The following is a 15,236-nucleotide window of genomic DNA, read 5'->3' on the forward strand; positions in this document are numbered from 1 at the left end:
TAAATTGCATTATTAGTATTCAAACTTTAACATTTGTGGTATTAACAATACTGTAGCTTGGACTAACTTTAACAGGAAATGGGAAAATACACGGATCTGTTCTAAAGTACTGTTTTCCTCACCTGTGTCGGCACCCCGGGCCTCAAAGACAGGTTCATATTGGAGACACTGCTCATCTGATTTATCAGTGGCTGCCGATTCTAAAGGATAAAAATAGTTCTTAGCAGTATAAAAAGAAAAGGGAAATTTTATATATATCTTTTTCCCGATCAGTAGGCTCGACAGTTTGAGGACCTAGTTGTACAGATGCCAGCAGAAACTAGTTTTCCTGCTCAAATCCTGTTACTCACAGAATATCCAAATAACAACACTAACACTGTCTTCACAGTTCCAATCTTGTTTGAGTTTTAGACTGGATTGCTGACATTGACACCAAATCAGACCCTATCTTGCCTAAGGGCAGGAACAAATGATCTTTCTACTAGTAGTATTAGTATCTTCTATATAACACTATGAACTTATACATTCAAAAATGACCCTTAGAAGTAGACCAAGGCAAAAAAGAAAAAAAAAAAAGAAAAAAAAAAAAAAGGATGTAGGTAATAGCTTAGGATGTGATGAAAAATAATGTAGATTACTGGAAGATTCATAGAATAGAATGATTAAGGCTGGAAAAGACTGCTAAGATCATCCAGTTCAACCATCAACCCAGCACCACTTTGCCCACAAACCCATGTCCCTCAGTGCCACATACACAGGGTTCTTGAACAACTCCAGGGATGGTGACTTTACCACCTCTCCGGGCAGCCTGTGCCAGTGCCTCACTACTCTTTCTGAGATGAAATTTTTCCCAATATCCAACCCAAGTCAAGATATAACAAACAGAAACAGGCCTATGAAAGAAAAGGCTCCACTGTGGCCTCGCTCAAAGAATTAGCAAGCCCCAGGCTTAAATACTGGGCACAATATTGTGCAATATTATAGAAAGAATAAGGGAAAGCTGCAAAAAAAAGATCAGAAACAGAGAATGTGAAAGGTGCTCTTCCAGAAAACCTCACTATGGCTTTCAATTGAAACGAGACTGTTCTAAGCATACATGCTGGGCACCCGACTGAGCCGATGCAGAGAGGCTCATGCCATACCTGCTGTGCCTGGAGTCGGTGCTGCAGCTGGAGCCGCAGCTGGTTGGGCTGGCTCTGGATGATGCTGGCAGGCCGCAGGCCAGGCCGGGGCTGCATGCGCAAGGCGGCGTAGCCAGGGCGCTGCCCCATGGCGTGGAAGCTGGGGTCCTGCATGGGAGCGTAGCTGCCCTGAGCCATCTGAGCCTGAGCCGTGTACTGCTGGGAGAAAACCTGAGCCTTCTGCTCCAACAGCATGCTCGAGTCCTGGCCGGGGAAAGTCTCTGGGTCCACAGCCTGGCTCTGCAAAATGTGGGGATGACATAAGCAGTTGGTGGGACATGGTTCCTACATGACTGTCTGAGACTAACACCACCTGCAAGAACACCTTTCCAGCATACGAACACTTTTACATAGCAAATTATGTCAAACTTTTTTTTTTTCTTTGTATTATTATTGCTTTTTTTTTTTTCTTATAAAACAAGTATAATTGCATTTTGGTGTTACAAAACATGTTCATGAAGACAAATTCCACCCTTCTTTTCTCTTCTGTCTTTAAAACAATGACTTGCAGTCTTTGTCATGTTTTTAGCATCACCATTTTATCATTATGTTAATGAATGGAAGCTTGAAATGACAGATTTTGTAATGAAATCTGTAAATAAACAGTTGGCAGGATATTTTTGCCATTGAATCAGAGACAAATTCAAAGACATTACTAATGAATAAGGATGAGAAAGTAGATTTTGATCAGTATCTTTAGACAAAATAACAACCTGAAACAAAGACACTAAAACTACTACTGAAGCTAATAGGAATAAAGTGCCTAATTCTTTCAGGGCACTTCTGCACAAACTGATTATCCATTAGCATAATAAGCAAACACAACTCTAAACTCTATTCTAGATAATATTTGCTCTTGCCAGAATAATTTTATAGCTTATTCCACACTGTCCCTGGAAATTGAGTTAATCTAAATTTCACTGCCCTCGTGCAATAAAGATTTTAAGCTTTTCTAAGATGTGTGATGGATATTTAAAAAATAACATATTCTAAAATGTGATGGTTGTGTTATGTGTGAAACTCGTTAACCATTTCCACTAAGATATTTATTAAACACAAATATATTTAAGACTGAGTTTGAAATAAAACATTATTCAGATTTTTGGGCGGTGGTATTCCAAAAGTTATATAACACTGCATAGAAATTTCACAATGCAAAACTGAAGTTCACCAACAAATGACACTTCACAGAGTTCTATGTTGCACTAAGTTAATTTTGGGAATAGTTTTCAGATATCTGAAGCAAGATTTCATCAGTCCTATTTCATAGTTACAGACAGTGCATGGATGTGGAGAGATAAAAGTAGTATCTAAAACACAGAGATAGTCAGAAGTTATCACCAGGCTGCTAATGAACTCTAGAAGTGAAATGGGTGTTCTAGCCTTGTCTGAGAACATGAAATCATTATAGAGGCACATATGGTTGTTTCAGAAATACAATTTTGATGTCAGAAACATTAAGTACCAGTTTTTCTTCAAAAGCTGTTTTTGTTGGTTTTTTTTGATACATGTTTTTGCACTATATAGTACTGAAATGGACCAGAACCAAATGAAAGCTAGCAAAAAGAACTCTGGGGAAAAAAAAGTACATCAAACAACTTAATGTGGCATGTTTCAAATTAAAAATAAATATATAATTCTAAGTGCTTGGAATGAAATTATTTGCTTCACGGTGAAGAATGACTATCCTTTATCTCACATTAATTAACTAAAGGAAAAAAAAAACAAAACAAGCAGGTGAAATGACAGTTTTGCCTATCCAAAAGCTTGATGTTAGTGTAATACAAAGGTCTTAATCCTGCTCCTCTGATCTTAGGTCTGCATAACCTTTTTTATTCCTTCACTTTGTCCTGTTTCTGGCCATGATCGTACCTTTCTCCCACTCAGAGTTGTTCCTCTGACCACCAGCTAAGCAAAAGCCTTTAATTTTTCAGTTTGGGTCAATTTAACTGTATAAAGCAGATGAGCACAGCAAACATCAAAACAAGAACTGGGCAAGGGTGGCATAGGAGATGTGGGAATTATAAAGCTGGGGCTGAAGCAAGCTTTTCAGGTGACAGCAAGCTCTTAGACCGACTTCCACTAAAATACACCACCTCATCTTAGCTTGTAAGAAGAATTCCCTTCTGCAACACACATTTTACCTCCATCTTACAAGCTATCCTTTAACCACACTACCTAACGTATGTAATGCAGATTCCACTATACCTGGCTAACAAGTTCTGGTATTCCCAGAGCTCTGTCGATTTCTTCTAACCCATCAAAATTTCTTAGTGCCATATAAAGCTGATCCAGGAGAGCACCTTCATCACTGGGTGATTCTGATGAAGGATGATTACACAGGAGATCATCTGGTGAGCTGCCAAACGGTTGCCTGTGAAAACACGAATACTGCGTTGGTAAACAGCTGCTGAAAGCTCAGAAATAGTATCAGTGGATTAGTAGTCACACTGAACTAACAAGTGGAGACAGAGATTACTTTAATAGCTGTCAATTTTGTCTAGAAACCTATTCTGGATGAAAGTTCGGCCTCCCAAAGAAACAGCTAAATAGCGTGATTAATGCCTGTCAAGACCCTTCAAGTGCTGTGTATCCAACAAGCAAGTACACTGAGTGCACCTGACTGCTGACTACTACAGAGAGAAGCATATCAGCAGAGAGGCACAGAAGTCAGTATAGAACACAATCACTGAACATGGAAAGCTAAATAAATTTATTTTCGGGTAACCACAACCTTGAATTTTAGATATTTCATTAAGTTTGCAATCACAAGTAGAGAAAAAATTCATTTCCATAGTTACTCTTAACTGCATTTCTATCACACTAAGCAAATTGAAGAGTCATAGAGGGGTTCAAAGATTGCCTGAATGTGTACAAACTGAGCAGCTGGAAGAGTTGGCCAGAAGGAGGAAGAAAAGGACATTCACCTTTTTCTTTGCAGTAAAACACTGTAATAACTCAGCACATCCTATGGAATTGCAAGTTTATGTACTTGGCTATATGCCTCAAAAGAGCATCAGCAAGAATTGGGATACTGCCAGGCTGATGGGGCCCTACAAATCCTACCTACCTCACCCCCTGCATTTGTATGCAAAGCACACGCACATTTACAAAGACAGAATAAATGTTTGTTCCCAACCTAAAGGAGGAAACTCACTGAGAAATAAACTAAATCTGAAATTACACCTTAGCAGCAGACAAATGACATATTTTTGCTTTGCACTGTTCACAGACTGTAGGGCTTCTATATCACACACAATGCTACAAGATTACCACAGCAAATATTAAGAGAAAAGCATTCTGTGAGTAAGGGCAGCTACTATGAGCACATCATGGTAGAATCCCTGAGGGACACCGCTTGTGACTGGCCTCCACCCTGACACAGAACCATTGATCACAACCCTTTGGCAACCAGCCAGCCAATTCCTAATCCATCGAACAGACCATCCTTCAAATCCACTCCTCTCCAACTTAGAGAAAAGGATGGTGAGGGACCAGGTCAGAGGCTTTGCTTTTAATATGTGGTTGCCATGAAGGTCTAATCTCTACGTCAAAGATGAGTAGAAGGAAAGAGATGCATCATTGGGCTATACACCTAAAAACACCCTGAAGGACAGTAAACAGGAAAACTAAACGTGTAGGTATATGACCTATCTTTAGCACACTGCAAAAGCATTAATCAACCTCATATACAGAGAAGTTTCTACAACTCTCAAGATAGCATTATAAATCAGCAAAGACGAAGAATACACAGAAAAAAAAATCCTTCAATAAAATTTCTTGCAAACTTTAAAGTTGACTTATAAATATGAGCTGGAAAAACAGTCAGTCCATGGGGCTAGCAAAAAAACCTCACTCAAATTGTAAATAGGCATGAAGATATATGGTAAGAAAAAGTTTAAAACATTTGCTAAGTTCTTTGCATTAATCAATAATGACTTTTTTCCAACTTCTTTTATAAACCAGAATGACAGTGTTTAACTTCTGTCTCAAGTAATTATTTTTACTCACATTTTGACTTTGTAAAGAGATACATGATTTAATAGTCATGCAAACAATCAGATCATAAAAATGAAAATTCCAAGGCTTAAAATAAAATGAAGAGACAGCACCAAACAATTCATCACTTCTGTTTTGGTCTAGATCATCAAAATACGATTACTTTCAGATGCAATGCGACAGGATTTTTTTTTTCACCATCTCTAGCTATGACAAAACTGGAGAATTATCTCCCTGGCTTGCTGACCAAACTCTGGGGCCTTGTATTTTATATTATGGTAACATTTATAATGAGGTAAGTTATGTCAATAGTACTTTTGGTATATGTGCATCCTTTCAGGGGGAGAATTAGCACTAGGATGCATTTTCAAAAGTGTGAAAAAGTAGAAAAGTAGCAGAGAATATGCCACAATGTTAAATTTATCTATAATATTGTAGGACATCCTTTTGGAATGAAAACTAAGATAACGCAGTCAGAAGATTCAACTTTCTTCACAGACTTTTTTTCCAACTGCTTCCTTTTCATTTCCTTTTCAGTACTCTTCCCATCTGCTACTGGATAAGATATTCTTACACAGTTCAAAATATTTCAGTGTTTCTCCTTTGTCTGTCCATTTTGCACTACTTATATAGTCCACATATCTCTAATTTAAGCTGTGAGCTTTTTGGGGAAGACATACAGGTCTTTTTAAGCAAGTGTAAACTGCTTCTCGTAGTTATGAAATTATTTTGAAGGCATAATAACAAACAGCTATTTTACATGAGAGTTAAAATAGGCTGTGATCCAATGCTGGTTCTGGTTACCTGAGGAGAAGCTAACCTCAGGGTGAGGCAGCCTCCCCTTCACTTCATCTTTCTTCCCTTTTAGAGAAATCAGTTAAAAAGGAGCAAACAAGAGATGATGACAAAGTCCTGCACTACTGAAAACACTGCTCCAACATGGGGAAAGACAGCCATGTTGTAAGTTCAAAGGCTTTTTTATTTAAAGTGGCATTTTCCACTTTTAGTTTTAAGTATTTTCCTTGTATGAGTCCTGCTCCGAAAGTAACAGTTCTTACTTTATTATGTCTTATTTTATTATCTCCTTCAGAGATGGATGTTGGTGGTATGGCAATAGATGTAGAACCTTCCCACCAATATCCTGTTCCATGTTGTTGCCATGTGGCAAATGGAAGCAGAGGGACTCTCTAACACAATGGCATCTGACATGGAAGTGTGTATGGAGCAATGATGTGGAATTGAATTCCTTCACCATATGGAAAAAATGGCAGCCACTGACATTCAGTGATGCTTGCTGAAGGTTTCTGGAGACCAAACAGTGGATGTCAGCACAGCAAGGCAGTGGGTGGTGTTGTTCAGCTGTGGCAACAGCTACAGTGGTCCTTTCTGCTGGGGTGAAAGTAATTTTTGAAATGACCCATGTCCCTACCAGTAATATGCATTGTTAACAACATTGCTAAAACTAGACAGAATTATATTCATATTCATATTTGAGAGCTGAAATTGATGCAACTATCTGCAGCACTGGCAGCATTTTCTGTGATATAGAACTCTTAATTCCTCCAACCCAGTAAATGGCAAAGATCTGTGGTGATATTTAACACAGGACGTTGTTTCCATGAGGCATAAACAACTCTGGCCTGTAAAATCTCTCCATGCTTTGATGTGTCACTAAGACTCACCTGTTCTGACCACCAAATGTTGCCTGGTCTATAGGCAAGATGCTGTCTGGCCACGGTGCAGTCTGATTTGGAGGAGCCTGCTGTTGGCTATACTGAGGTCCTCCTATGTTCATCTCCAATTCGGATGGCCCTAATCAAGGAAAAATAAACAGATTTTTCTACTTTCATGATAAATCTTTCCATTGAATCATCAATGTTGCACTAAAAGCACTAAAAGCATTAAGACTCTAGTAACATTACACTTCAAAGCATCATTACTTTTTTGTTAAACATCACTTTTAAAATTTGAGTAAATGATGTAAGAACTGTGACAAGGTTGATGACAAATAGCAAACATGACATCATAGATGTAAAATATTAGCAAGAGAAGTATTTAAAAAGGTACTACACAAAGTCAGCATTGTAAGAGCAGTGTACTTGCCCTGGAATTGGCCAAGTACAATGACAATGTTCACAGCATATCCTCTTTAAAAATATTTTTTAAATTTCACATCCGCTTTCTTAGGAAATCCATATCATTAAGAAGCTAAAGAATATCTGGAGTTGTTATTAACACACGTTAAAACTTAACATTTTACACACCTTCCTTCCTTCTCCCACAGGAAGCTCTCACTGTGGAATGCAGTTCTCATCAAATCTAGAACTGCAGTGAGACTTTTTGCTGCTTCACCTTTGACAGCGCACAAGTAAAGGCACAACTCCACACACTTACCCATATTCATGACCTGAGATGGAAGCATCTGCCTCGGGCCAGGCTGGTTGCTAGGTCTCAAGGGGATGCTGGCTGTGGGGTTGCGGATCAGGCCTGCCTGCACCGGCCTGTTCATGGCGCTGGCGGTGGGCGCACACGTCACCCTCACAGCAGAAGCCTGGCTTCCCCACTCTCCAGATGTCATGGCAGGTCGTGGGGCACTACCACTGATCATTCCTGCACAAAAGTTGGGCAGAGTCAGGTGGAGGAGCATGACTCAGGGCAGCTTTAGAATTGCAGCTGGCTGATGAGCTACATTTTTAGAGATGAAAATGGAGCAGTTTCACTCCAAGCGCACTGCATCACAACTGCCTGTCCAGATGCGCAAGGCTACAGAAAAGATGCCGTACACTGCTTAGTCAAGGCAGTGGAGATTATTATGCACTTTACATGAGGAAGATCCTTTTATCATTTCTGAAACACTGTTAAGAGTAAGTGTTCCCACGTGTAGTCTGCAACAGGTGCTGAGGGTGTGTGGATAGCACTGACTTCCTTCCTCAGGAAATGAATCACGTTTGCTGATGTGTGTCTGCTTTACTTTCCAAGTGCTATGTGAGAATGAAGACTTGAGTAACAACATGTTATCGCTACACACACTTGCAAATTATAAGGATTAAATTCAAATTTGCATTCTGCAAACATCTTTTGGCAAGTCCTTTAATTCATAGTATATAGCCTTCTTAGCTTCAAGGCTTACCCAAGGTAATCTTGAACCAATATATAGTGCAGGGAAATTACTCACAGGAACTTTCCGATAGATGCTGAAGTTCATTACCGTTATTTTAGGGGAAGTCCTCCTACATCTACTGTAAACAACTGATACGGTTTATTTACACTTGGAATATACAGAACTCTACACTCCGACAGTAGTAAAAAAAATAATAAAAATGCCAATGCAGCACAGACACACAAGAAAGCAAAACAACAGAAAACACACTTAGAACAATATGTTCATACAGTTTGTACATTTCAATTTCATACAGTCTAGAGAGCAGATAAAATATGGATTTCAGACTGGACTATTTCTCCATATAGCTGTAATTTGCAACATCCTTAAATGAATGCTAAAAGCCACCCTTACAATTACTACTCATTTGTTCAGTTATTTAGTGATGTATAACCGAGGAGAAGAACCCTCTGAAGAGGGTCACTGTTTCATCTGCTGAGCAAAATTTGCTTCAGTATTGCATCCTCAGGTTTGTTCTGCTTGTGTACATATTCCATCAGCTGAAATATGTGGTGTGCTAAAGCAAATGGTGGGAACACAGATAATACTCTATAACTTGTATACATAAGATGAATAACATCCTCAAATATCTATACAGAAGGTGAAAGTAATAGTACACTTGAAAGACTACAAGTTGACCTCTAATCTACTCATATAATTTATATCAGAATCTGTCAGTATGTCTCTTTTAGTACTGATGCAAATTTTGGCAATGAATAGCCAGCTGAAATGAAATATGCATTTATTCAGTTTTCTTAGCAGTTGTTTCACACTTGTACAGTCTTGGACTATGTATTAGTTGAAGAAAGACAATCAGACTGACTTTTCCAGTGAAACATCTTTTAGTATCTTTATACAGTATTAAAGTACTGTGAAGAAATCAGTACACTACAAACAGTTCAGGATGAGTAATACCATTACAAGATCTCATGGTTCCAGAAAAAAATGTTTCAGAAAATGATGAAAGCCTTAGCTACTCTTTAATTTAAAATGAGAACTAACATTAATAAGTAAAGGATAACTAAGGGCAATTGCAGCATCTGTAGAGATACATCCCAAAAGAGTAATAATTATAATGTCCACAGTTCTGTTTTGAAAGGACCACTTGTAAAAAGTGGAATGGTTCATTTATTTACTTTCTTGAGGCAGAGATTTGATTTTTACATAAGCTTCAGCTGAACCTGGAACATCAATATGAACAGACTCTAACTGCCAATAAAATATGTGCATGTAGAAGTTTTAAAGGAAGTGAAAAGCAGAGTGCAAAGAACATACCTAAAATATGCATTAAGTTCAAAATAAGTATGCCAATATGTAACAGCACATTTAACCTCCCCCCTCTTTTTTTTCCCTAGACTGATTGGATACATGCATTCTGTATTTGCTAATAACCTCAACATTAAGTTACATGTAATGCAGTCTGTGAATCAAGTACATTAAAACAAATGGAAAGTGTTCTTACCTGTACTACTGTTTCCTAAAGCTCCTTGATTTCCTATCATCCCTTCATTCCTGCCCATCAGTCCTGGCTGAGGTATCACTGAATATGGGCTACTCGTCCTTATGGGTGGGAAGGCTCCTGCACCTGTTGGGTTCTGCAGTGTGATGTCAAGTGGTAGATTCTGGTTTGGTAATAACCTGCCCAGTTGCCCTGCTCGTGGGTTATTAAAAGCTAGACAGGAGGAGCAAACAAAAAGCAAAGTTACAAGAATGGAAACTTGTTAAAAAAAAAAGAAAAAAAGAACCCAAACACACTCAAAGCTCCGGGCTGAGCTATTTAATGCTGCTTAATTTACCCATTCCATCTGTCTGAGACACATCCCTTCTTGACATTTTCATGTAAATTTCAAAATGGAACATTCTGACACTGAAAGAGATATGACTTATCTTTTTTAAAACCTTAAGTGATACACTTAGAGGGTCACTGCAGCAAAACATACCACTGTGTGATGTGCATGCTACTGCCACAGTTAATCTTACACCTAGTAGGACTGTAATTGTGGGCAGATGTCATCCTGAGGCAGATTGTTGGGAATAATCTGTCTTGAAATTTTTCCAGCATAAGCTGTGTCCTTGGAGAAATTACCAAAATTAAGGACAGATTGAGTCTATATCTGATCCTGTAGCTCCATCTCCATGTCTCCTTCCTATTTTATTTTATTTTACTTTATTTTATTTTTGTCGTTAATAAATACTTTCATGATTCAGCAACAATGAATAAATGGTCATGCTTTTGTTTATACTGTCTGCCCAGAGAAGCAAATAAATTAACTTATGAGACAAAAATGCCACCATAAAGTCTTGGATTGACCTAAAACTCATCACTACTGATGATTTAGAACAGTTTTCCCTGTAAGCCTGAAAGATCACATAGGTGAGTAAGCAATCCCTGCAAGCAATCCCTGATCCTACAAAAAGGAAAGCTGGAAATGCAGCACCAAAGAACAACACAGATGTGACGGTGCTCAGATCACACATTCTGCTTTTGGTTAGGATGGGACTGAAGAAGGCTCCCTGCTCCTCAAGCAACAAACTCTTAAGAATTTGGCAAATCTAGCAGTGCTCAACAGTAATATATATATATATTCGTAACAGGTCAAATTATTTAAAGTATTTTCATATACAACTTAAAAAAAGATGAAAGCAGGTTATTTCTTTGGGGAAAAAAATAGTTTGAAATTGTGTATGACTTGACATTCATTTTACACTGATTTTCTGTGAGCATGTAAAAAGCCACTCACTACTCCTATGCACCTGTTTTCTGCATGCTCTTCTACTGAAAGTAAGGCAGAAAATCCCTTGGAGAATTAGGCACAAACACAAGACTGAGCTAGGAGGGGAAAAAATAGGTTTTTAATTTACATAGTAAACAGGATGCTTCTTTTTCAAAACTGCTGTTACCCACCAAGATAGTTTCATTGATAATCATACTTTTACTACACTTCCAATAGCTTTGAAAGCAGATTTAAAGTCAAAGATACGAAAATGATTGCAAAGTCCCCTTGTGTTATGTACCTAGAAATAGAGTGAATAATACTGTATTTATAGGACAAAAAGGAAAACAATTTCAATCAATATACTATCGTATATTATATTGTGCATGTATAGATATATAATCTATATGTATATACGTAGCAGACTGGATGGGACTTCGAGCCCAATCAGACTGGTTTTTTACACTTATAAGCCAAAGCAAAGGCTTAACTCTGAGAAGCTGAAAGGAGCCAGGAGAGACCATGCTTCAGAAAGAATATATTAAATCTTTCAGCTGCATGGAGATTTTTTTCCTGGCAGGTACTGCTGCTGTTAGTACTCCTGTACTTGCATTTCGTTTCAACAAATTGCAAAGATCTGTAGTGGCTTTAATCTAAACATTAATAACTACTTGAACATTTCTAAGAACTAAATTTCATAGAATGGCTTAGGTTGTAAGGGACCTTAAAGAGTGACTCTGTATAATATCTTCTTCAGCATTCATAGCTGATAAAACCGCTGCCTTGCTTGCTTTCTTTCCACTATTTTATGGTGGCATATCAACATTTCAACCGTGATTAATTGATAAAGTTAAGGAAAACAGTCAGCTGGAAATGACTCAATTAGGAACCACAATTTCATATCAAATTTAGGTACTCTACTTAATCATACATCTTTCTATTAATTCTGTGGAAAAACATTCTGTCATGCTTTGAAAAGCCTCACTTGTTCTGTTTATGGAAAGAACTGTTGAGAAAGAGCAACCGACATCAACACAAAACACACAGACTCTTATGCCAAGTGCCCTGCAGCAGCAGCATCACCCGGAACTGTAGCACTTTCCAACAGACATGTTTATTTTGAGAGCACACCTTAAATCTCCTTTAAAAAGGATCTAAGTGCACTGTGTGATTGAGATGGAATCTCCAACTGTGTTTCAGAGCGAGATGACCGCAGATGGCGCTACGCCATCGCACAACAACGGGGAAGGCTGAGTTGCTGCCTCGTTCCTCCCCTGCCGCAGGCCCACAGGCACGGCAGCCCCACTTTGGGCTCCACACGCTTTCCCTGCCCATGCGCAAGCCGGACTCACTGCTCTGTGAAATCCTCATTGCTGGTTTCTGGGTGGCCACAGCCGTGCCGGGGCTGCTGTCACTGGTGAGCTGCATGAGGTCATTGATGATGGCTTGCTTGTCGACCGAGCCTGCTGGCGCGCCTGGGCGGCTCTCTGGGAAAAGCTGCGGTAGCTGGCTGTTCTGTAGGTCATCCAGGATCTCCTCCAAGTTATCCAACTCGCTGCCTGGCTGCAAACAGAGAAAACACAACACACGTTGCTGCTCGCCTGCTTCCGATGCCCCGCTCGTGCCACAGGGCAGGGCCTTCATATGTTTCCTCCAAGCAGCCCAAAGGAAGCTCACCAACTTGTCAAAAAGGGACTGTGAAGGCTGCCTGGGACTCACCCGTCTCGTTTTGGGGAGCGTGGCACGGCAGGCAGCACGGGCTCCCTTCAGGACCCTGGCACTGGGATGCACACAGCCACACAACACGTACCTCGTGACAGTGGGAACCAGGAGGCTTCTTGCCATGATCTGTGCAGGCAGCGTGTGTAATTTGGCAGGGAAAGAGATCCCACAGTGATGAAGATGGGGATTTATGTAGGTATAACAAATACTGCTTTCAGCACAGTTGTATTTCCAGTCTCTTTATGACTTGATTAAAAGCATATGATGGAAAAGTTACTTCATGGCTAAAACAATTCCCCATGCGTATTTTCTTTCTTACATAAAAAATTGTAACAGTGAATATCTTTATAGAACTTAACTGGCAAAAAGTAGACGTTTCAATGAAGCTCTATAAATTAACAACTGTCAACTAGTTACTAGATTAGGAATTCATTTTGCCCTCAGCTTTCCAGATCTGTGAAAATAACTTCTCTACAACAAGAAGGAAATCTAATTACATTCAATTCAATAGAAATCTAACATGAAATGAAGATGGCAAAAAACATAAAGTTCATCCTACACTAACATAAATGCTGACCTGCATGTATTTCTTAAAAATGTTACTTTTCACCAGGATTGCTTTTGTTGACCTCTCTATGAGCACTCAGAATTAAAAACTGCTCACTGAAAGTTGGATTACAATTTTTTTAATCCTACTTTAAATTGGAAAGACTTTTAAAACTCTGTTGGGTAATAGCTACAAATAAGCAGTACAATCTCAGTTACCTCTAAGTACAGGAAACATTTTATGATAGTATTTATAATAAAAATCACCCCTGAATCAGCATCTTCCTTAAGAATCTACAAACACAGAAGAGCGGCACAGCTTGGGCAGACTGGATGGAAAGAGAACAGAGCCACAGCACCACAAACACACACACACCAAGATACCATTCTTCTTGTTCTTTTTTGTTCACCTACCACCTTGTGAGCTTGTTTGCTTATTCTCGGAGAGCTTGTGATGCAGAGGTCAGCAAATAGAGCAAGTAGAGAAGAAATACCTGAGCTGAAATACCTTCAACTATCTACTGAGCTGCTTGGTCTAGCTAAGAAGTGGTGTGCTAATGCTGTATTAAACTCCTGCTGCCACAGCTAACCTACTCCTAGACAGCTGAGTTCTTTTACTCAAAGGTAGCTAGGGTGTCTCTAAGTTACACCTCTCCATACCTTTTTTGGATCATTTACTGCAGAAAAACATGATATTACGCTTTCCTCCTTCCACATAACCTTGTAGTCCTATAGATCAGACTATATAGTGCAGAGAGAGAAAGGTTTACTCAGTTAAAAAGCAGCATGTGGGTGATCTGGAGGCTGGTATTAGTGGCAAAGTGGTAAAAAAATCACAGAATCTGGAACTGGAGCTGGAAGAAATTTAAAGCCTTGAGGCAGACAATCAGTATATGCCATAACCTACAGAAGTTGATATAACCTCTTGTTAGAGAAAGGCAGTGACAAAATCCACAGCTTCCCCAGGGAATTTCTTTCAGCACTCTACGATCCTTAATGTTCAAGTTTTTTTTTTTCTTCTCAGTGTCAACACTAAACTTCCCCCACTGGAATTTAGACCCTTCCATGCAGATGCATTTTGAATCTGGAGAACAAATCGTGTTCTTCTGCCTTCTTCTAATTTTTTCTGCATTTGAAAGCTGCTTCATGCCTTGTAGGGTTTGAGGCTAAAGTTAAGCAACCTCAAATCTTCAAATTTTCTGCAACCTATAACCTATTTTCAAGACCTCTATTGCTCTTGATGATCCAGTGATCTGCCTTCAGCTCACCCACAGTCCTGTTGCAGTGTCCAGACCAGCACTTTGGTTGCTCTCCATCTCTTCTTTTTTTCTTTGTCTGTGCCATTATTCTTCCTAATTGTAATAAATAGTATTTATTCATCCTCAATATTCTCCTAAGGTTTTTCCTACTTGCAAATGAAATTGAATTCTGTCCTCCAAAGTATTTCCAGACATTCAAGTATCACACACAGTCTTACTAAGTGTCCTCCATTCTAGCACCAGGATGTTCATGTTAACTGAAATATGAAATAGCTGCTGCTCAAATTCCTGCAGTACTTCCACTTTGACACTGAATCCTTAAATAATTACATTGTGTGTAAGGATTTCTAAGCAGCTTCCTATCTACTCACAGTAGTTTCATCTTGACCATGCATCTCTGATCTGCTTACGAGAATACCTCGTGTAACAGTGCCAAAAAGCCTTACTAAAATCAAGATGCACAGCATACACTGCTTCACTTCAGCCAAAAAGCCTGTTACCCTGTTGCAGAAGGAAAATAGATGGGTCTGACATTGCCTGCTCTTGACAAATCCCCATGCTGCCTCGCTACCTCCCAGGCTCGTACAGGCAGTTTGGTTGACACAGCATAGCAACAGAAAAGGTCGAGCCAAGAGGAATTGAATGTCATTAGAAG

General features: G+C 39.2%; 1 protein-coding gene across 11 annotated transcripts in view; it reads right to left on the reverse strand.

Annotated features, from left to right (window-relative positions):
* The window catches only part of NCOA2 (nuclear receptor coactivator 2), a 188,560-nt gene that overhangs the window by 18,767 nt on the left and 154,557 nt on the right, over positions 1-15,236 (reverse strand). For 10 of the 11 annotated variants that reach the window (XM_085221244.1, XM_085221240.1, XM_085221243.1 and 7 more), the window contains 7 exons: positions 12,407-12,617; positions 9,803-10,012; positions 7,575-7,790; positions 6,863-6,992; positions 3,390-3,555; positions 1,143-1,421; positions 123-200 (listed from right to left, as the gene is read on the reverse strand). In XM_085221244.1, coding sequence (XP_085077370.1) covers positions 123-200; positions 1,143-1,421; positions 3,390-3,555; positions 6,863-6,992; positions 7,575-7,790; positions 9,803-10,012; positions 12,407-12,617 — 1,290 coding nt within the window. The remainder of the gene's footprint in view (positions 1-122; positions 201-1,142; positions 1,422-3,389; positions 3,556-6,862; positions 6,993-7,574; positions 7,791-9,802; positions 10,013-12,406; positions 12,618-15,236) is intronic. The other variant, XM_085221246.1, reaches the window with a different exon arrangement.

Source organism: Meleagris gallopavo, chromosome 3 (genome assembly GCF_905368555.1).
Source record: "Meleagris gallopavo chromosome 3, MGAL_WU_HG_1.1, whole genome shotgun sequence".
NCBI lineage: Eukaryota > Metazoa > Chordata > Aves > Galliformes > Phasianidae > Meleagris > Meleagris gallopavo.